We start from the raw sequence: 23,470 nt of genomic DNA, 5'->3' as shown, positions 1-23,470 counted from the left end.
AGCGGCGCGAGCGGCCCTGCAGGTGAGGTGGGTCCGTGCCCCGCCCGCGCCCCTCACCTTTCTCGCAGCGCCGCGCACCTCCCTCACAGCGCTCCTTCCTCACAGCACCCGGGGCCCCTCACAGCTCCGCGCACCTTCCTCACAGCACCCGGGGCCCCGCACAGCGCCGCGCACCTTCCTCATAGCGCCCGGGGCCCCTCACAGCTCCGCGCACCTTCCTCACAGCACCCGGGGCCCCTCACAGCTCCGCGCACCTTCCTCACAGCACCCGGGGCCCCTCACAGCTCCGCGCACCTTCCTCACAGCACCCGGGGCCCCTCACAGCGCACCTTCCTCACAGCGCCCCTTCCTCACAGCGCCCGGGGCCCCGCACAGCGCACCTTCCTCACAGCGCCCAACCCCGCCGGGCACCCCGGGCTGTGGGGCAGCCCCGCGCTCGCTGCTCGGCCTGGCCCCTCCTTTAAGGACTGAGACCCCGCCGCGGCCCCGCACGGCTCTCTGGGCTCCGCCCGCTGTCCCCAGGCCGTGCCCGGCACCGGTTGTGGTTGAGAACGGCCTGTGGTCCCGCGGGGGATGTGCGGTGACACAGCCCCTCTGCCACCCGCTGTTGAATAGTCACAGAACCGAAGCACAGCAGCCCAGGCTGGTCTGGGGTCCAGTGGCCCAGGGTGCTCCAAGCCCCGTTCAACCTGGCCTTGAATACTTCCAGGCATGGGTCTGCCACCCCCTGAATCACAACCTCAAAATGCTTCCAGTATAAGAAATGATCTGTGTAGTTTTACTTTCGCAAAGACCCACAGATGTCAGGGAGAGAGAGGTCCGTGAAGGACAGCGGGGTAGTGCAGTGGAAACTGATTTTCCCCTTCTCAGCAGTGTCTGCATGTTTAGTAGTGGTTGTACCTTACCTCTAATCATCACTCAGTCACCCTGAAAAATGCAGCTCAGTCAGTCCTGCTTGAGGGACCTCAATACATAGGTCACTCCACACACTCAACAGTACCTTTAGCTATTACTGCTTTTGGCTACAGACTGTCACTACACTCTTCAGTGGAATAACAAAAAGATTAACGGTTACCTGATTTGTTAATAATCTAGACTTCAGTGTTTTCTCTTTGCATAGATCCCTTGCTTTTGCTTTTCTCATTGACTTGTTTTTGGGAGTCCTTCACACCACTGAGCAACACCCAGCTTCACATCTATGGAGGAGTTAATCCCAATATCATGTGTACAAAATAAATGTGTTTGCACTTTTGTATTGCTTGAAAGCATTTTCAGGTTGTGATTCAGGTGGTGGCTGCCCCTGGATCCCTGGCAGTGTCCGAGGCCAGGTTGGACAGGGCTTGGAGCACCCTGGGCCAGTGGAAGGTGTCCCTGCCATGGCAGGGGTGGCACTGGATGGGCTTTAAGGTTCCTCCAGCCCAGACCATTCTGGGATTCTGTGATTTTTCCATCTCTTGTTTCCTTCAGTAGTTTATGTGGGACACAGGGAGTACCTGCATGTCTAAGGCAAGATGAAGTGAGAGAGGGAGACAGTCTGCAGGGCCAGCTGCTGTGAGGGTATCACCTCAGGTACAATCAGCAATGTAGTCCTCTCTCGTGGTGTACTTGCTCGGCTCGACACATAAACTGACCCGAAAAGCGTTTCTTCCACACGTTTCAGTAAATATTTCACTTCTTTGGAAATCCAATTATACCATTTGGACACCATAATGACTATTTTATTTTGTGTAATGAATTGTCTAGGAACTGGGAAATCTGACATGGAGAAGATAGTTGTCACATAAATTAGAGCTTTCCTTTTTCTAGCTAGATCTAGTTTAAGTGGTTCTACACTATTTTCCTAGATGTGTAGTCACCTTTTGCATTGTAAGTCCATTGAATGAACACCTGATACAACTTTCCAGTTTTGGAACTGACTTTTGAATTGAAATTTTCATATTACGCTGCTGCCTTTACCTAACATTTCACTACATTTTGTCCTTTACTGGCAATTTTAGGTAACAGTGGAACCAACAGGAAAAGAGAGACTGTCAGAAGTAGAGATGATGAAAGAGGACAGGGATCACAGGTGGGCTGCTGCTATGGGATCTCATTAAGCAGCTAAATGTGTACATTTCTCCCACAACTGTAACACTGCTGGTAAAGCTGAGGTCTGCCAAAGGCTTTGAGTCTGCTTTTGTGATTGATTTGTGGTGGTACAGCATTATGCTTAATGGACAGAAAAAAATTATATGTGTCTATATATATTGATATATATATATGTAAAATATCTAAAAGTAGAACTTATAGAAAGTCTTCAATAACATGTTGGAAAGTTACACAAAGTTAAAGCCTCCCCTGCAGAGTTTCAATACAGGCCGAAAATAAAGCAACATTAATTGATTTTTATGATCTAAACTATGAGAAGAGCAAGGAACAAAAAGAGAAGCTGGAAATGCCCAAAGCCAGCTAGGAATCCAAGCACACAGTTTGTATTTAATAAAAATTAATCTTAGGTTTTAGTCAGCTTTAAGTTTTAAGATAATGTGATATTTTGATTCTTTCTATGTATCACTGAAAGCAGTGCAGTGTAGGCAGTGGTCAGACATTCTGATGAGGCAATTCAGACACTTTTCTACCTGCCTAATCTGATAAACCTGTACCTAAGGCCACAGGACAGGTGGATTTGCTACCTCTGCTGTGAAGTAGGCATGAGGCAGTGCAAGAGAAGCTGCCAGAAGCCCAGTGATCCTGTTCTACTTAAAATGCTTTAAATGACAATTATAGTTCAGCAGAATTTTCCAGAGGGCTTGGGATTCTTCATTTTGTTGAAACAGGAAAATGCCAAGCCTAGAGACATGAAGATTGCTAGTTTAGTCATTAGCATCCCACCTACTCTGTGTATTCTTTCCTTGGAAATGGCAAATTATTTCACCCTCTAGGTTAATTCTCCCAAAAAGTCACCTTCAGTTAGCACAAAGCCTTGTTTTGACTCAAATATGGTGGCACATCCTGTTTGAGCAAACACGTTTGGCACTGGTGCCTGGAATTAGCCAAACTCTGCCGAGCACTAGAATAAATTAGTTCTTCAGCTGAACAAAGTCATTAATAGTGAGAAATACAAATGTAGGAACAGGTAAAGGGGTAGCTAGCAAAACTCTGACACCTACAAGTGGATACATGAAAGCAGAGGCTGTTGCACCAGGAATCCAAACCCTCCAAGGATTAACCCCCCTCTGGAATCAAATAGGTAAATAGTGTTATATTACCCACATGGAAACAAAACTTAGGTATGTCAGCTTCTCAAATGTGAACATTCAGAACTTCTCCCAAAGAGTATGCTTATATTAAGAATTTAATTAATATTTATTAGTTATCTGAAGCTGCTCTTTGTTCTTTAGTCAACTAAAATGATGCCAGCTTCCTCCAGCTACTCCTACAAAATGTTTTGCCAGATGCTCCATTTGTTAACACATTTTAGTGTGCTGACACTTGGAAAATACATGTATCCCTTTACTCATAATTCACAGATTCAGATTTCTAGAGCCACTTCTGTAGTGAGTGAACAATGTGAAACCAAGGAGTGCTGCATGGGGCTGTTCCTGTTGTGTGAATTGACCCAGACTGGTAACCAAGGGCAACCCTCCAACCACAGCCGAAATGCAAAGAACAGATTTATTTCACTATACAATTTATATTTCATTCAAGCTGACCTCTGAGTCTTTCTACCCCACATTTCCAATACATATTCCTGCTGAAGGTTTGTCATTCCCAGGAAGTCTTCACTGTTCTGCTGGGGCTCTGCTCTCACCAACACCTGAGTGTGCCTGGCCCTTGGCCTGGGCAGGGCTGCTGCAGCAGTGGCACTGCACACCAGCTCTTGGCACTCTGGGAACCCACATGAGTTCATTTTTGGAGATTGTGAATCCCCCAGTTGCAGCTGCAGGCTGGGGAAGCCCTGGCTGCTTGGCCCCTTTGTGGTTGAAACTTCTACCAACACAAGAAAGGTGTGCCAGAGAGGGTTTTAGGCTCCACAATCTGTTCAGGTTTTTAAGTAGCCAAGGTACCTTGGTGGATTCTCCCAAATTGTGTACAAATCTTTTGAAGTCCCATTTCTTTTCTTTTTTTTTTTTTTTTCCCAAAAAACTTAGGATCACAGAACAGATCAGATCATGTTGGATTTTAATTTTAAGGATAATTTGTTTCTAAATAATTGGGAGGTTTTTTAAATTAATCCCTAGCTTCATTAATGGAAGGGATTTTTAACAAGACATGCAGGGAAGTGATGGGAATAGATGAAAGCCCTTTTCTTCGTCAGCTACTACTTAGTGCTTGAAATAGATTTTGAGATAAGATCTATTTTTAAGATAGAATAAGATATTGTATCCTATTTTATATACATTGTTTATCTAGTATTTAGTTAAATCAAAATCTTTGGGGTTTAGTTGATTATATTTTTAGTTGATTACAGTTGATTATATTTATATTAATTTATTTTTGTTATGGTTTTGAGATCTTACTTTTAATGCAGTTAATTTATACTTGCTAAAAATACTTCAGTGACATTCTGTGCTTTTACTGGGTAAGAATAAATGCTTTATGCAGATAACAACGATAGGCCCAGATAACAATGGAACAGTTCTATCTAATTCTCTTTTCATGGCATTTCAAAATCTCAGTGTATCAGTTTTACTGTAATTAATCTCACTTCTCAAAATTCTCTCTGTGGCTCTGTGTTTGTTTGTGTTGTGCATGTAGACACACACAAATAAATACCTGTTTAGTTGTCGCTAATAGGAAATGAGGTGAACAGGAAGAGCAGAGCTGGGAGAGTCAGTTATTAGAACATCAGGCTGTGCGGCCTGTTTGCCTCAATCCCTTTAAAGGCCGGGCAGACGCAGAAAGCAGTTTAGGACGATTATCTGCATAGTCCCCGAGGCACTCCCCGCACCGTTTAGGTTAAGAAAAGATCGTTGCTGGCTCCTCCCAGATTACCATCCCCGATCCGATTAGCCACAGGAAACACCAGGGGAATTCATTCAGCTTCTCTGTAAAACGTGACTGCCCTGCACCGTGTTTCTTGTGGCTGATACTGCAGCTATGAAGGGATCAGCACTCACTCATTCTTTTTGCAGGGTAACAGGTAAGGTGTTACACTGAAATAACTAAAACTATTAAAAGTCCTGTAAATTTACTATGGTTTTGACTGTATTAGATGTAAAAATCCTCTAATTCACAGAGATAATTTTTGAACTTGCACTTGAGTGCTGTCAGAATGCTGACAATTACTGACTATTTCATTCTTCTGCATGTAGTCAGTGTGATGAGTCTGAGAGTCTCTTGGTAAACATGATGTTCATGATCAAGGGTCTCAGAGCCAGCACTTTTGTTTGTAGAACAGTTAATATATTCACTTTACGCCATCTCCTTGATGAGTCTCTCTAGTAATTACTGCCTGCCAGCCTGTTCAAGGTAGTTTAAAATACCTTCTGTTAACTCTTAGGTTAGCACTGCCACAGAAAGAGGTGATTTAAATAACATGGCTCAAGTTAATTGAGAGCCTTGTCCATCAGTTTAGCTTGCAGTTTCTTGCTATTTATGTCAAAAATCTATGAACAGCAAAGACTGAATCATCAAACCAGCACCTGCATAATCTTTTAATGAATGATATTCTCTTGTCTCTTTTGTACATGAAAGAGGTTAGAGTCCTTTGTAAATATCAAACTTGATGATTAAATGACATTCATCTTTTACTAAGACAGGTAGGGAATATTTTTTCCCAAAGAGGGTAAAAGACATGTAGAAATAACAAATCCGTTCTGGTTGTGGTTCCAGTGTGAAACCCCTGGAGTTTCACAGCAGCTGTAGTATCATCCTGCTGTGTAAGTAGTGTATAACTGAACTATATGAAAATTTGTTTACATTTTTACCTAGTCTTCTCTCTGTCCTTTATCCGTGTGTTTATTGCTTTTCCAGTATTTTGGTGTTTTCTTACGGGAAGAAAACATTTAAATTTCAAATAATTGAGCTTTTTAAAGTACCTTGGGAATTGAGGTGCGTGCCTACTGAAAGATGTGTGCTCAGTGCTAAAACTTCCTTCCAGACCATGTTTAAATTGTAGCTTAAGCATTCATGAAATATCTGTTCCCAGTGAGCTTTTTCACGGGTACAGGCATTAGAACAAGAACCTTTGCATCTTGTTTCATTAATCATAATAATCCAAGTTTAGCAAAACCCTCAGTTATCATAATTTTTTACAAACGTTTAGAAATGCTTTGTTATTCCTGGCAATGTTAAAATTAGATAGTCTGTGGTAATTTAAAATGCATTTTCATTTACCAGTGCTTCCTGAACCAGTGACTAACCACCTCTCAGCCAATTTAGAAGATTTTTTGCTAGAAATTCTCATGATCTGCCAATCTTAAAGCATCAGATTCAAAGCCTGAATTAAGAGACAAGGTTATAATTTAGTAGCTCTTAACCACTTCATTAAATATACCCAGTCCTCACTACACTATCCTATTTTTACTTAGTCTTAATCATTGAAGTTATCTTTAGTCATCTGCCTGAAACATCTCCATTAGTGCTGTTTACAGGATTTTGCATTTTGGCAGTGAAACTGTATCCCGTGTGATCTTATATTTAGACATTCAGTTGACTTCTGTGGGACTGCTCACAAAAGCAAAGCTTCTCAAGTGCTTGCAGAATTAGGCCACAGGAAATTTTAAAGGTGTCAGCCTAGTGCTTAGGTACTAAGCTACCCTCACCCCTACCTGCAGCGAGCTCACTATGTTTCTGTAAAAATTTAGCTGCTAGGTAGTTACTTACAAGTGACTGCAACAGGGAGAGAACACATTCACTTTAGAAGACAATAAAACAGTAAAAATAATCTCAGAATTTCATGTGACAGGCCTAAGCACCAGCATTGCCTCTCGTATGAATATATTTGAGGTTTAAAATAATTTTTCCCATATATTGATATTTGAAATGGAAAACTTACTAAACTTTTTAATGTTAATACATAAATGTAATCTTTTTAAGTGTGTGGTCTGCTGTGACATCCTTGTTTGCCAAAGCCACAGGAATTAAAGATTTGGGCCCTCAGTATTGGTGGATAGGTGCACAGGGGCACTGTGGGGAGCCTTACAATGGGATTACTGTCCATGCTGGCAGCTACACTGCCCTAACTGGAATCCTTCCAGCTGGGAATGCAAGCTCTTCTCTCTGTTTGAAAACATGTTCTGAAGGAAACAGTAGCAATTGCATTTATTAAATAACCATCCTCACTGCCAAGATAGAGTGAGACCAGCATCTTCTTGTCTCCTCACTTTTTGACTGTATCATTGTTTTCTGGCTGCTGCAGTAATGGACATTGCTCCTCTCGTTCCAGTCTGGAGCAAAAATTCAGCCCAGCCCCTGGAAGCCACTGGTTTTCAGATCCTGAAACACCAGTAAGAAATGTTTTGTGACAAGGCAGAGTTGGTCATTTGCAAACCCCACTGCTGGTTTGCAGGGTCCATCCTGCAGCCAGCTCCTGAGAGCCAGTGAGGGATGCTGCCAGTGGAAGGTGGCCTTTGGAAGGAGCTGGGACCCCCCATGTCCCAGCTGGCCTGCTGCTCCCCTGTGACCTTACAAAGAGCAGGGCCTGTAATGCAGAGGAAAGGGCGTGGGCAAGGGGCTTCACTGTTCATAAGGTGGGTGCTGGGAGCGACCTCATCCACGAGGTGCCCACACTGCATCCCCTGCAGGAAATGCAGCCCTGCAAGTGTGCAGCAGTGAGTGGGGCTCGACAGCTGTCGTGTTTCCAAATGCAACATGTGAATCCAGTGCAACAGGAGACAGAAATCCCTTCTGTTAGAAATTGTTCAGCTCAAAAGTGGGGGGAAAGAAAAGGAACTCAAAACTGCAGACAAACATCAAGCAAGCACATATCAAACCCACACCTGGAGGGGACCTCTTGAAATACCCAGAGTGCTTGGCATGAGGATTCCAGGAGATTCCTTGGGCAGCGTGGTCCTGCTCTTGCCTTCTGCCAGCCGACAGCACAGGCACATTTCCCGGTGTTTGGTGTCAGGAGCCGGGGTGTTCCCGCTCGCTGGATGGCACCGCTGCCTGTGCTGAACAGAGGTGGAACTGCACCGCAGGAGATACCGTTCCTCTCACTCGTGCAGGGAGCCGGGATTAAGGGGCGGCCTCTTTGCTGTCATGGCAATAGGGACGCACGGCAGAGATCGAGCAGCAGAGCTGATTAAGGCGATACCGTGATTGCCCCAAGGTACGTGACTCGGATCCTCAGGCAGCTCCATGGCAGCGCGACCTGGAATAGTGCTCCAGGCTGTGCCTTCCGCAGCTACCGAGCGTTCACGAGACGAGCAAAATGCTGAAGAACGTCTTTAAAAACCAAGAATATCTGGTACAGAGGCAAAACAGGAGAGAGCTGCTGCTGCTTCAACCTAAGCACTTTACTTCTAGCATCCTTTTTATTGGTGCAGGAACATAATGCCCCTCTGTAGGAACATCAGCACTGACCTGTCCCAAATTACCACCTTACACCTGTCTGAGGGAGTGCAGTGTAGCTCAGCAAAGTCATTTGTCACAATATTACTAACTTTTTTTTCAGAAGTAAATATAACGGAATTGCTCCCATTGATCACATTGAGCTGTCAATCAAGTTTTGCAAACTGAAAGGCACAGACAAAATATCCAGGTCAGTTGGGCAGCACAGGAATTATGGAATATAAATGAAATAAAATTGGTTAGACAACAAAGAAACAAAGAGCTCACCTCTGCCACTTAGAAGAAGCTTGCTAGTATTTTTTCATACTCTAGGTATGTTCTCTTTTGCATTAACCTCCATCTCATTAAGAGGTTAAGAGTTAAGAGTTCTTATCAGCCTGATTCCTGGGTAAAAAAAAAAGGAAATATTTTTAGATAGAAATATCCCTGATATTTAATATCTTTATTTTTTAATCATTTGAGTATAGGGAAATAGGAGAACTAAATAGTCGTCATGGTGGTGATTCTGCTGCCAGTATGATGAGATATCTTTTTCAAATCTTATCTGGAGAAGCTGTTAGGAATTTTGAAGAGAACTTTCTGAGAAATAGAAACCAATAATTTTTGTTAATTCAGAATTATTAACTCTAAAAAAGAAATTCTGGGGATAAAATGAAGTACTTTCTTTAGGTTCAAAGTTTCCTCTGATAATGGAAGCCATCACTTACTGATTTCAAAATCCATTGGAAAAAAAATAGAGGTTCTGGAACTTCTCCAAATAGAATGCAATTATATGAAGGTAGTTTATTAAAGGACTGACTTTTCAGAATACAGAGTCAGATGGTCAAGTAGCTGAGTAGAAAATGCTCCATATACTCTTTTAATCTTTATTAAAGAGTGTTCTTGATTAATATTCTTGATTCATATTCTTGATTCATATTCTTCTTAAAATACCTACATTAGAGATGCCTTTCTGAGCATCTCTGAAGTTTCAGAAGGCTTTTTGTCTTCACTGACAAATGTAATTCTCATCCCTTTGAGAGGACTGGTGCAGCTCTGTGAAAGGGTTCTTAATGTGAATCTGTAATCTGTTCCCACCATTAAGCATCTTGAAATGAACAGAGCTGCACTGGCTGACTTTGTGGAATAAAGTCCATTAGCATTGTTGGAAAAATAATTTATTCAAGTATGTGGTAGATAATATAATATCTGAATGAATAAATTTTATTTAAATATTTGCTGCAAAAATTATTATGCAGAATTAGAGATAAAAGCTGGACAATGAACAGCAAGCAGTTAGCACCACACAGGCCTGTTGTTTCACCTAATCCCCGCAGGACTCTTCTATTTTTATATATATTTTTTTAGCACATCTGTCTTTTAAAACCCTATTTATACTGAATCCTAATACTGGTTTTGCAGACTTGGGAACCCAAGGTTTGTCTATTTAGCAAACTTTCTCTAGCTAATGATGCAGCAGAGATGTGCTTAGTTTGGTATAAAAATTGCTCTTTTTTGTCATGCTTGCAGCTATTTTCCTATAGAGATAAGAGAAACAGAAGGGTGATCTTATACTCAGTAAGAATTTCCATTCAAGAGCTATGCAAAGGGTTTATTTAAGCATCACAGACTGATGACTGTGTTCATATCTACAGCTTGCTTTATCTTTCTGTCGGATAGAAGGTCTTCAGAGCAGGACTTACCTTGTATTAGAAATAACAGTAGAGAAAAAATCTGTTTCTGCCTGGAGAGAGGAGTGGGTTCAGTTTTCTTGTTAGAGGAGAATCATGACAGGTGTGATTCCAAAGCCCAAGAGTACAGGGAAGAGAGCAGCGAGGGGCCATGCATTGTAGACAATCTGTCAAGTACCAGCCCATGCCTGACTGCCCAAATCTTCAACGACTCCATAACATAACCAGGAGCATGTGCCTTTATTCTGCCCATTTTGAGCTTCTCTCATAGGCTTTCAGTGATTATTCCATTGTTTCAACAGGTACTGCAATGGCTGCAGGAGTTTTGCTGCAAAATGAGCAACCATACTCCTTGCTGATAGAGAGCAGTGTGTATCTGGCAAATATGAGTTCAGGTAAGAATTTGGCTCTGATGTGCCATTCATAATAAATGCTTAGAACAATTCTGGAAAAAAACCCCACAAAATTTAAAAACCCCAGAAATATTATCCATGGTTATAAATGTAAAATGTCTCTAACAAAACCAAACCGCATTATTTAATCAGCATATCATGGTGATAATATGTCAACCTTTTCTGTAATTTTCATTTTGTCAGATCTCTTAATGGAAGAAACTATGCCATTTTTGTGTTGAGAAACTGCCTAGCTCTCTGAAAACACAAACCCGCCTTCAGCAAAACTCACTTTTCTAATTATTTAAACTTGTACAAGATGCAATTCTTTCTTACCATTTTGGGTGAGTGTTTGTTTGCAAATCTGCTAGATTAAGTAGGAAAAAAATGATGTGTAGCATTTTATTTTCCTCACTTCTGTCTCCACTATCATTTGATATATACTGAAAAGTTTCTGGAAAGAGAAAAATAATTAAAAACAAGAAAGGAATGTAGTGAATTAGAAAATATTTTTCACATTCCTTGGATACAGGTAGCACTTGAAATAGCCTTTTTCATCTCCTTTCTCTTCCATGCAACCCCCAAAATAAAAGTATATTTACATGTTTCCTCACCTGTTGATACAGTTCCACTGATGAATGATGAGTCAAGGTTTTGAACATTTTCCTTTCCTCACACGACATCACTGCTGATATTTCAGGCCTGGTACCCACAGCAAACATTGCCACGTCTCTGTAAGAGCTGGGGAGCAGCAGTCAAAGTTCAGGCCTTCAGTTCCTGGTCAGTGCCTGGAAGAAGCAGATTTTTGCCTGATGAATTTGTCCCAAAAGGGAACTTCCTCTTATGCAAATTCCTCTGTACAAGTTACTGGTTTTGTGGTACAAGAAGAAACACAAATGTGTTTTAGGAAAATGCAGTGGGATTAATTTGTTTATTGACAAATTTCAAGTGAATTTTCTTGATTTCCCTAGTCTTCCCTTTTCTGTGCAGTCTGATGCACAGACATTGGGATGACAGAGGCTTTTTACATCACTATAGTCCATTCTGTGCACAGGAGCTTTTTCAAGTGCTGCAATCTTTCTGGCCACCTCATTCTCCTGCTCAGCACACTGGAAGCAAAGTGGGAGGCAATTTGCCACCTCATACCTACCTTCAGAAGCCTGAAGCACTCAGCTGACACACCTTCTCCTCCTCGTGATCTGCTTTCTGTCAGGATGCAGGGTTAACAGCTTTGCTTCATAAAAAAGCTGTGCCTTGGAAAAAAACCCAGCCTTTTGTTTTGGATAACAAATTGTGTTTTGTTAGAAGATGTGAATGGTCCAGGCAAACAGTCTACAATTCATCATGTACTAAAGCATTTCAGCAGGAACACACTAATCCCAGTCATTACACAGCTAATGATGCATTTTGGAGCAGCGAAGTGGAGGAGGAGAGGTGGCTGTGGAATGAAGAACCAAGAGGTGGGGGAGTATAATGTGCTTCCTTACAGATCTCTCAGGAGGCAGAGCCTCCAGCTACATTTTGATTGTTCTGTTGAATGGAGTATTTTGTGTCTTAGCGAGTTCTGAATGCCTGTTATTGAGCAGGAACTAAATACTCCCATTGTTTATTACAAACATTTTGGTTGTTCCCAGCGCGTTTTGAAAATTACCTACTTGACAAGCAACTACTTTCATCAAGCGGTGGAACAGTTTGTCCCGAGCAGACGCAATCCCTGTGGAAAGAAGCAGCCCGGGGCTGGCTGGCAGCAGCGCCTGCATCCTCCGTTTCCATGGCGACAGCTCAGCCCGGGGACCAGCTGCCGAGCGCGCTCGGGGATGCTCCGCTCTGCTCCCGCAACTTCAGCGCTGAGCAACTTCCCCTGCGCTCAGAGCGCCCCGGGCAGCGGCGCCGGGCGGAGCTGGGGCCGCGCAGCCATGCAGCCTTCCCCCCGTCGGCGCTCGGCCGTCAGCATCTTTAGCCACTTCTTCCAGGGGCGGAGGCATTCCTCCTCTGATCCCCTTCTCCGCCTCAGCCAGCGGCGCCGCAGCTCCGTGGTGGAGCTGCTCTCCTCGTCCACGCACCGGGTCATGGTGGCTCTGTCATCGCTCAGCCCCGAGGAGCTAGACGCCACTTTTCCTGAAAAAAAAAGTAAAGTACTTTTCATTGAGACTGTTGGCAGTTCTGGGTATTTTCTCGGTATTATTATAGTTTTGTTCTGTTAACAGTACTTTTTGTGTGTGGATAAAATAGTGGGGTTTAATTTTCTTCTTGTATTTTGTATATTCTGTTTTGTTCACTGATTCCTTATTCAGGTGTTAATACGTGCTTTTTACTCTAACAGCTCAGTTATAAATAACAGGTAAAACAGAAGCACACATTCATGCATACTCTGAGGACATGGTTAACTATATTGATTTCAGGTTGAAGAGGACTGTGACTTTTTTCAGCTGCAAAGGATGTCACTAACCTCTAACTTCATCAGAAAAAATACCTGGCAGTAATGCAAGCGATTTTTCCCCCTCAGAATCCTTCCTTGAGCAACGAGCCTGAAATACATATTGCATATTTTCTGGTGTTTGTGACTCTGTCATAAGGCTGAGTGGTGTTTTTCAGTGAGCTCCTGGCTAACGTGGCTCTGCCTGTGTCGCAGGGAGCTCGAGGCGCCCCACGGCCAAGTACACGAAGATGGGGGAGCGGCTGCGCCACGTCATCCCCGGGCACATGCAGTGCTCCATGGCCTGCGGCGGCCGTGCCTGCAAGTACGAGAACCCCGCGCGCTGGGCCGAGCACGAGCAGGCCATCAAGGGGCTCTACTCCTCCTGGTGAGCGGCTCAACGCGGCAAAACAGCCAGGCTTTTGAAAAACCAGCTGCCAAGTGCCAAACGGAACGAGAATTTGATCTGGAATTAGAACCTGACCCAGTGGCTGTTGTACACAGCCCAGGAAAGACAGTGAAAGGTTCCTGTTCACTTACAGTGGGTTTGGTTCAGATCCAAAAGAAAAAATACCTGTGTGTCATGAATTATTAAAAAGCTCTTCTGGGCTACTAAGGATTAGGATGCAAATGAATTAAATATGTTAATAATAAAATTGAAAAGTAAAAGCGTTTCCTGCAGGTGAAATAATGTGGGCATGTGTTCAGAAGGACATTCATGTGCAGCAAAAGTCACATGAAATGTATCTTGACATTCTTACTGTCTTTTTTCTAACGGCAAATGCTTAAGCAGCATTTACAAACCTTAAAGGAATAAACAGGGATCTGGGTCCAGATTTCTATTCAAAGGAATTTTTACTTACGTCCTGGCATGTAGGCAGTTCCAGTAATTGTCTTTTGATAATGTTCCATCTATATCAGTTTAATAGGATTTATCATTAACACTGTGGCATAGTAGAATTTTTAAAAGTAATTTCCAATTATCACCAAGGTATTTCTCTATTTCTTGAATATAACGATATTCTTATTTTGGAAGACTCATGCCCAGGAAATTATTAATGATAACATTATTATTTACTTTTCTAATTTCTCAGGATAACAGATAACATCCTGGCTATGGCTCGACCCTCAACAGAATTAATTGAAAAGTACAACATTATTGAGCAGTTTGAAAGGTAACAAATTTAGTCATTATTTATTGTAAATATTACTGGTGTAATTCCTGATCCATTTTCTCTTTCAACATAGATTTGGATTGTTGATAAAGATCCTTTCATTTTAACGCTCTACAGGTAAAGATTTATTATCCACTAAGAATAAATATGTGTTTCAGAAAATAAGGGACAATGAGATTTTGGCTGCCTGTAATACTTTGACTCATCTATTCCTTCCTTAAGATGTGGCATAAAAACCATAATTAACCTTCAGCGTCCTGGGGAGCACGCGAGCTGTGGGAACCCCCTGGAGCAGGAGAGTGGCTTCACCTACCGTCCTGAAGCCTTTATGGAGGCTGGCAGTAAGTTCCCTCCTGCTGTTGTTCCTCATTAATTATTGACTTTGACATTTAAGGATATTTTTACTTGAATTCCCGTGAATTAAACACAGCTATGTAGGAAACATTGCACAAAACGTGAAACCTGGCAAATACAATGAAGAGCAAATAACACATTATTGAAGATTGTGTATTATACAGAGAGAGATGGAGGCTTAGTGTTCAGGTGTTTCTAAAGGAAGGACAACAGTTCGCTTTTTCTTCTGTATTCACAAATTCTGGTACACTCATGTCTTCTTACCTAGACTGTAAAGGGTTATTTCATGAGAGGACACTGCTCCTGACAGTATTTTTGTATTTTCATGTTATGGTGAGAAGAGTGAAAGTGCCTCTCTGTAAAAAGCAGCTGCTGACTGAAGAAGTGCTTTTATTTCTGAAAAGAAAAAATTGCCCTCTTTCTATATATAGCTGAGCAATTTTGCATGAATCACTGTTTTGTTACCTCTTTTACATTCTAGCTGAACTTGAGTTTGACAAATCTTTGCTAGCTTCGTGTATCTATCAAGTTTCAATAACAAGCATACACTGAAATGGGAAAATGATCTCTTGCAAACAAGATGTAGTCAGATTTTAAGCTCCATTATGGAATTTTAGTACTATAATTTCTTATTAGTAATCTCTCCTCTGCAAATAGTAGTACACCTTTCACATTTGGTGTGGCAGAAAATCACTGTCTCTCTTTTTATTTCAGTTTATTTTTATAATTTTGGATGGAAGGATTATGGCGTGGCATCTCTCACGACTATCCTTGACATGGTAAAGGTGATGTCTTTTGCCCTGCAGGAGGGGAGGGTGGCTGTTCACTGCCATGCAGGACTCGGGAGGACAGGTACGTGCCCCATGCAGGAGCAGCACCAGGGTTCCTCTAGAAACTCCAACCATCTCTGTTATAAACCAGTAATAACTGGGCTAGATTCCGTGTCACTGCAAGATGGACCTCTATAAAATGGTTAAAAGTGCTAAACTACTGTGTCCAAATGTCCTCAATGGCTAGAGAAGATCAGTTTTAGTATATTAAAATGAACGACCTGTAAGATAGAGTTTTTAATCTGTATAATTGTTCCATTACATTCAAATGTGAGAGCTGCTTCTGGAGGGGAAGGATTCCCCTGGTACACTTTCTTTGTCCAGTATTTATAACATGTTCACAAACCTGCCACTCACTGTTGGATTGGGTAGATTTGGTGGAGAACCTAAAATTTCATTTGCTCCTTTCAAGTCCTTTCTGGTTGTGCCCTTCCCTTAGTAGCCTCCATTACTCCCATGTTTGTGAATAGTGGAACTCCTGGAGAGGCTGTGGGGAGCTCCCACTGCAGTGCAGTGAGCAGGGCTTCACTGTCTCGTGCTTCTTCACAGGAAATTACGTTTAAGTAACAGCATCACATAATAGAGGACACTCTGTCTTCACCTATATTAATTTCTATCCCATATTTCCACGGAGTATTTGTTTGAGTGTGACAGTTCCTTCACTAATCTTGTCTTTGTATTTTCCAGGTGTTCTAATAGCTTGCTACTTAGTTTTTGCCACCAGAATGAGTGCTGACCAAGCGATTCTGTTTGTCAGAGCCAAAAGGCCCAACTCCATCCAGACCCGGGGGCAGCTGCTGTGTGTCAGGGAGTTCTCCCAGTTCCTGGTCCCTCTCCGCAACGTCTTCGCGTGCTGCGAGCCCAAGGTGCACGCGGTCACCCTGTCCCAGTACCTGACCCGCCAGAGGCACCTGCTCCATGGCTACGAGAGCAGGCACCTCAAGCACGTGCCAAAACTCATCCACCTGGTGTGCAAGCTGCTGCTGGACCTGGCTGAGAACAGACAGGTGGTAGAGGCAGAGCTGCTGGACATCCCAGACCTCTCAGCTGAGATTGAGACGACCGTGTCCCAGCTGACATCCACGGAGCTCGAGCGGGAGCTGGCCAGGCACGACAGCGACACGTTGGACTCGTCCTACACCCACTCCTCTGCTCTCGACAGCCAGGACTCACACGTCTCCCTGGGACACGAATGCGATGCCTTCTGTAGAAGAAGGCATGTCGAATGCCTTCAGCCTCTTACTCATATGAGAAGGCGTCTGAGCTACAGTGAGTCAGACCTAAGGAGAACTGAGTTTCTTTTGGAACAGGATGACACTGCCTGGACAGTGCCTGCTCAGATCTTAGTGAACAACAAACCCAAGCAGAACAGTGAAGAGGAATGTTCTGCCACAGGTGAGACAAAGCCACAGGTGGAGTTAAACAAAGAGGCATTAGTGCGTAACACGTGCACGTTCCGGAGTCAAGGGAAATTTGATTTGGATGGACGAAGGGATGGCTCCTGTCACAGAAGGAGCTCTACCAAAGAAGTACAACGCAGCAGGACCTTTTCCTCAGGCCTCGCGTCCATGCACAATCCCAGGAACCTGGGATGCAAAGGCACAGCTTTGCCAGTGAGACTGCTCACAGGAAGGACCACAAGACCAATATATATGGCAGGAGATTCTATCTCTCTGAGGACTCTGACTCTTCTTCTTCCTCTTCCAAAGTGAACTTTTCCATTGGATATGAAAGCGAGAGTAGCAGAGAGTTGTCAGAGACAATTCCACACATTGTTCTGCAGTCAGAATTAAGTTTGGAAGCCCGAAGAGTTTTGGCAGCCAAAGCACTTGCAGATATAAATGAATTTCTGGGAGAGGATGAAGTGAAGCAGAAGGTAGAAATGTGGCAGGTAATTTTTAACTCAAACCCATGCTACAGGCTCTGCATATTTCACCTCAGTGAATTCCTGGAATGGCAAAAATGCCATGTGGATCTTTGAAATGGCACATTGGGATAGCAATTTATATGAGGCCTGGGTTCAGGTCTTTCACAGGCTGGCAAGATACACCTACACATTCTGGTCTATAGCAGGAGGGTGGAGGTTCTGGTTATGTTCACTTTCCTAACTGGGGGAAATTGATGCCATTATTTCTGGTTGTAACGTGGCTGCTGGTGGCACAGAAATAGTACAGGGTTTAAAAGTTTGAGTTGGTTTTCATCAGTGTTTTCTCAGAACTAATCAGAGGATTTGTGAGTAAAAGAAAAAGAATTTAGTAGAAACTTAACTGCTTATTGTCAAACCCAAATCCTCTTAGCAACATTTGCTTTGAAGTTGTAATGCAAAGCTGGTTTATGTATTCCAATGGAGTATTGGGAGGTTCTCAGCTGCACTGCTGCTGTCATCCTTCTGTTTTAAAGAATCACTTGTATTATTGTTGATTAATGTTGATACTCTCGAAAAAAACACAAATTATTTTGATAACTCTTTTCTTGTTGGAACATAAGAGGCAAATACTGCTACAATCAAAGAGAATTTGGCAAAGGTATATAGATAATGCATTTTCAGTTTTGTTTTGTTTGTTTGTATTTTTCTTTGTTTTAAGAAAGAACTGAATTCTCAAGATGGAGCTTGGGATAAAATCTGCACCGAGAGAGATCCTTTTATCCTCTGCAGCTTGATGTGGTCATGGATAGAGCAGCTGAAAGAACCTATTATATCCAAAGATGATATTGACATGCTGGCAAAACATTGTACAGAATCCCAGGATGCGCTCCACTTGCTGGGAAAGGTACATATTCGATCTGACAATTCATTCCTTCGCTTTAGGCAAGGGTTGCTCTTTAAAAAAGCCACTTAATTCTCTTTCAAAATCAGAATGAGAATTAATTCTGCATCAAATTGTGTGAATTGTCTAGGTATCTCTAGATATCTTCTAGTCCAAGTGTCTTGCTCAAAACAGAGTTACCTAGAGCAGATTGCTTGTGTGACAAATGCTCCAGCCCCTTAATTAAGCTGGGAAAGGGTTGGGAAGGAACAGCCACAAAGATTGTTCTTCCTTTTCTTCCTCCTTGCTCGCACTGCTCAGTGTCTCTGCCAGTTTCTAGTGGTGACAGAGACTGGGAGGAACAGAGAGAGGTACAAGATGGGGAAAAAAGCCCTGAACATGCACAGCATTTTGGGCTGAAAAGATCAAATCTCACCCTTCCTATGCCAATTCACAGGAAGGCTACTGTTCATGGAGGGAATCTTGAAATTCCCAGAAATAAGGAGGAATTACCAGAGTAGTTTGTAGCACTCAGGAGAAGAGTTTTCCTATCATGACTGAAATAATTATGCAGCGGCTCTTTGGGCTGGTGGGAATTCCCCACCAACTCCTGCACATGAAGTTTCAGTACAGGAAGGCACAACCTGGTGTTTAAACAGCAGTTAACAAAATCTGAGTGCTAAACTGCTTTTTATGGAAATATTTCTTCTGATGAGATGCTGTTCCTTTTCCCCACCAGGAGCAGTGTCAGACCATCCTTTGTATTTTACACTGTGTGGCGAAACTGCAAGTGCTGCCAGCTGATGTGGAGGAGGCCTTACTTGCTCGTGCTATTAAAGCTTTCTCCAAGGCAAGTAATCCCAAATAACTATCCAAGATATTGTATTTACTTGGTTTAAATCATGAAGGGTAAATCAATCAACAGAAGGAGGCCTCTGTGAGAAAGGCTACAGTAATTCCTTCTTGCTTCAGTGTAGCTTATTTATTTCAGAGTTTACATTTTATAATAATCACATACATAAAGGGTTGGAAATATTCTCTAAAAAATTAAAATTCTGTCACTACAACCTTAATCCTGGAATCTCGTTTTTCTCTTTCTGGACCACTGCCAGTTCATGGACATCTTCAAATTAGGGAAAAGAGAATTTTACAGGGTGACACTGACTAATCACCTAGAGTAGCTTCCCAAAGACTTTGGTAGATTCTGTACCATGTGAATTCTTTCCATCAGATTAAATCACTTTCTGAAATTACACTGCAAGTCAGTTCTGTTCCAGACCTGTACCACAGGATGTGAGTAACTAATTTCTGCTTTGGGCTCATTGAGTAACAGTGACAGGTGAAGCTATTGCTCAGCTCAGATTTCTTCTCAGATTCAGTCAATGAAATCTGAGCTTGAACAGAATGTTCACTGTGCTGTTTCCTCATCTCTTGTAAATCTGCCTGTTAAAACAATCACCAGATTTCTCTTTCTTCTATTTTAATGTCTAGTTAACATAAAACTGAAAACACTTGGCATTAAGCACTCCATCAAAAACAAATCTTTTCTTTGATAAATCTCAAAGCTTTTTTTTAATGTTGTGCATTTACTTTGCATTTTGCTGTATGGTATCTCTTTAACAACTGAACTGAAACTTCTCTCTTTTATTAGACAAGCTTCGATTCTGAGAATGGGCCATATGTTTACAATACCTTGAAAACTGTGTTTAAACAAGCACTGGAAGAAAAAAGGAAAAGGATTAAAGAAGGAACAGAGAATCCTTCTTGATTTCTACACAGCTCTGCTGAAGCATTACTTGGGCCTACCAAATTATTTTGCATATTCCAGCTACTGTATTTTGTGCTACCTGGCATGATCTACCTAACTTTAGGTAACAGAAGTTATTAACAAATAATTTTATTTTTTTAGAGGGAGTTTTAGTGGCAATTGTTCAGTCTACATAGTTTTAAAGAACAGCTCCATGTAACCATTCTCTGTAGCATTTTGTTTCAGGTACTGTTCTTTTATGTTGTGAAGGGTTCTCCTATTCTCAGATGTGTTTATTGATGTGGAAACCTCTGTTATTGGCAAGAAACATTATTGTCAAGTGACACGACTGCCATAAAGTTCAGTGCCATGATCCCCAAAGGTTTAATGGATTAATATTTATGTATTACATATGTTTACATTAATGATATTTGATTTCATTTTGCAGAAAATAAATATTGACTGCATCTGTGAAACTGCTTTTCCATTCAGAAATTCTGAACTAAGACCAACAGTAATAATGGAGAGATTCACAGATCTTGAGATCTGTTATAGACAGCAGACAGTATTTTCTTTCAGATCTCTTAAACAATTGTAACCAAAGTATTTCTAGAAGGTGTTGTAGGAGAAAAATGCACTGTGTTGAGCAGTAGTCATCAAGCCCTAATTTAGACATTTTTGGCTGAGAAAGCTTCAAACTGTTTTTAACAGAAAATTGATTGAGGCATGTAAGTCCTTTGAATAAAAGTAAAATGTTACTTTATTAGCTAAGCTTTTGTTGCTTCAAGTAAAAAAAACACTTCATCATGAAATCTTCATAAGGATATGATTCTGTCCATACTTACATCCAGCAAATACTTACATAAAGAAGTGTGATATAGTCATACTAAAAAAACATTAATCAAAACCTTACTAGCTGTAATACACTTTGCCAAGGCATTTTATCTAATAAAATAGAAACAGCTGGGCCATCATCCTAACACAGTTTTGGATTCCAGCCTTAGGATCTGGACTGGAATGCCAGTTTGCAGACTGAGAGGTTCATCAAGGTTGATAAATTTAAGTAGTTAAACAAGAATTTATTCCTTTTCCAAAATATTTTTATTCGCTTCTGTAAATGACTAATATTTAGAATTAAAAATAGACCAGTTGAAATACAGGTAATTTATATATGCCTCAACTGTTGGATGATTTTATATCAAATTCAAATTAAAACAACTACTTTGGCAGAATCATCTTAAAATAGGAACACTTGAAAATATCACATGCAAATCACAAACACAAATCCAGCTTTGCAGAAAGGCAAGGCAACATGACAGGCAGTTCTGTGTCAGCATTAGCAGTCAGGCTCAAACAAATACCATCTTCTAATCTACCAAATGTCCCTTCTTCAGGGCCTGCTCTGGTGCTCTGCCATCTCCCACACCAGAGTGTGATTCACATACTGCAGCCCCGAGTTAGGTTTTTGCAACATTGAAATGGGCGTGGTCGGCAGGATTGCTGGAGATAAATCACTACAGAACTAAACAAAATGTGTGCACCAAGGTAGGGCTTGAATAGGCACAGGAATTTTGGAAAGACGAGGACAAGGTAGCAGAGAACAATGTAAAAATCAGCTGCAAATAAAAGGAGGAAATGCTAAAGGAGTTATTTGTGCACATTTGGAGATTTGTTTTTCTTGGGTGCAAAGCAAAATCAAAAGCTCCTAAATGCCCAAAAGACTGGAAATGTGGAATGTCCTCCATAGCAGAGTGTCAGACCTCTGGATCCTTAAAACAATTTTATCGTGGTAGAACAGTGGCAGCTTGAGCTGGTGCCTCTGGGGACCCTGAGCAAAGAACCCCTGGGCTTTGATACCCTCCCAGCTGAAGTGTGACAGTCTGGGGTATTCCTGCTGTGTCCGAGTGCCCGGTCACTGGCTGGCACCACAGCTCCCCAGGCCCTCTGCTGAGCCATCCCTCTCCTAAAGTCAAGTTTAGTCTGTCACATTTGGCTTTTCTCTCTGATCCACGACCAGGACCACAAGAGCACGTGGTGCTGAGGATGTAAAAATGCCTGTTCTTGCTGGAACATTGCTGTTGCGTGACACCCTGCAGGCAGAGCGGCCAGCTGGAGGGATGTTGACTCGTCTCCCTGATCCCAGCCGTCCTGCATACATGAGAGCTGCCGGGCGTTGGGGCTCGCTGGGACCCGGCCTGGCCCGGCACCACAGGAAGTTACAAAGCATCTTCAAGGAATCCCCACGCGTTAAACTACACGATCTAGCCAGGGATTTTAAGTTGTTTCTCAGTTAATCTTGTAAAAAGCCTAACCAAGTCTCCTATGAATTCTCTCTCTGGCAAGCCCAGTCCCGGCCCCGAATGCCCCTCAGCGTTCTCAGGGCAGTGGCAGGAGCCGGAAGCTCGCCCAGAGCGCCGTCGGGCGGGGAGAGCGCGGCCCAGAGCGAGCCCCTGCCGCCCGGGATGGCCACAGGAGAGCCGGGCGTGCAGCGCCAGGGCCCAGCCCGGGGCTCCCCAGGCTCCTCTGGCATCGGTTCCGTCCCCTCGGGCGCTGAGCGGTGCCCGGTCCTGTGTGTCCCCGGCCCCGAAGGAGGCAGGGCCGCGGCTGTGGCGCCGCCCGTGCCGTGCCCGTGCAGCGCGACGCGGCGGGGCAGCTCCGCCTCGGCTCGTCGCCACCGCCGTCCCGGCACGGCGGCTGCCCCTGGGCCGCGGCAGCCCCGAGCCGGACGGGCCCGGAGGGCCCCGGAGGGAGCGCGGGAGGGCCCCGACCCCTGCGTGCCTCAGCAGAGACTCCAGCCCCACTGCGTGCAGCAGGAGGGGCGCAAAGCACCGGGACGCTTATGAGAACCCACAGACCTCTCCACATCTGAAATGAGACCCCAAAAGCCCGTCATGTGCCTCAGCAGAGACCCCAGCACCCTGCACACCTTGGGAGAGATCCCAACCCCCCTGCATGCCTCACATAGAGTTCCAAATCCCTTGCATGACTTGAAGTGGACCCCAGCGCCCTCCATGCCTCAGAGGGAGCCTAAAATATCCCTGTGTGTCGCACAAGGCACCCCAGCCCCTCGTGCACCTTATGGGGGCCTCCAAAGCCCCCAGGTGCCTTACGGGAGTGTTTTGACCAGGAAATCAAGTGTGGCTGCAGCTGGGCTGTTGTGCCTCTGGGGCTGTTCATCAGCCCCATCGGGCCCCAAGGCCACACAGCCCTTCTTCCCTTCCCTTCTGGCCCTCGTCCAGAGGAGCAGACCCTGTGCAGCACCCTGGATTGGTAATGGCCCATCAATTCGGTTCTATCAAGTGTGTATTAATTAGGGAGGAGCTTTGTTTTGCCTGCTGGAATTGCTGAGCAGACTGTGTCTCTGGAGATGCTCTTGATGACTTCCCTCTTTTCCTGGGCTTGCCACTGGAGGAGGTCCAGGCCCAGATGATGCCAGGGAAGGAAATGTGCCCTCAGCCCAGGGACGCTCAGCATGGGCTCCCCCAGCCCTCTGGGCCCCGCCGCTGCTCACAGCAGCCCCTGCCTGGCTCCTGCCTGCCCACACCGTGGGCGTCCACGGCTGCTCCTGGGCACGGAGCTCAGCCAGTGCTGCTGCCGGGTGGGCTTTGCTGCTGCTACCACCCAGACACTGGGGTGACAGCTC

The 23,470-nt window shown here is 43.6% G+C and overlaps 1 protein-coding gene and 2 long non-coding RNA genes across 3 annotated transcripts; 1 reads left to right on the top strand and 2 right to left on the bottom strand.

Moving 5' to 3' along the window:
- Positions 1 to 21,473, top strand: PTPDC1 (protein tyrosine phosphatase domain containing 1). Its single transcript, XM_036390780.1, is given in 11 exon segments — positions 1 to 22; positions 10,469 to 10,561; positions 13,191 to 13,362; positions 14,069 to 14,149; positions 14,372 to 14,490; positions 15,218 to 15,355; positions 16,021 to 16,911; positions 16,914 to 17,224; positions 17,919 to 18,104; positions 18,820 to 18,930; positions 19,732 to 21,473. Coding segments are annotated over 10 exon segments (2,211 nt in total). The 5' UTR covers positions 1 to 22; positions 10,469 to 10,476; the 3' UTR covers positions 19,849 to 21,473.
- On the bottom strand, positions 5,623 to 9,294 carry LOC118691553 (uncharacterized). Its single transcript, XR_004981026.1, has 2 exons — positions 8,764 to 9,294; positions 5,623 to 8,660 (listed from the first exon to the last, which is right to left on the bottom strand). It is a non-coding gene; the product is annotated as an uncharacterized LOC118691553 (long non-coding RNA).
- LOC118691552 (uncharacterized) lies at positions 10,766 to 11,868 on the bottom strand. The gene is made up of 3 exons (XR_004981025.1): positions 11,709 to 11,868; positions 11,173 to 11,346; positions 10,766 to 11,012 (listed from the first exon to the last, which is right to left on the bottom strand). It is a non-coding gene; the product is annotated as an uncharacterized LOC118691552 (long non-coding RNA).
- Positions 21,474 to 23,470: the final 1,997 nt, after the last annotated feature.

The sequence above is a fragment of the Molothrus ater genome, chromosome 11 (assembly GCF_012460135.2).
Source record: "Molothrus ater isolate BHLD 08-10-18 breed brown headed cowbird chromosome 11, BPBGC_Mater_1.1, whole genome shotgun sequence".
NCBI classification, from domain to species: domain Eukaryota; kingdom Metazoa; phylum Chordata; class Aves; order Passeriformes; family Icteridae; genus Molothrus; species Molothrus ater.
This window is presented reverse-complemented; position numbering and strand designations above follow the sequence as displayed.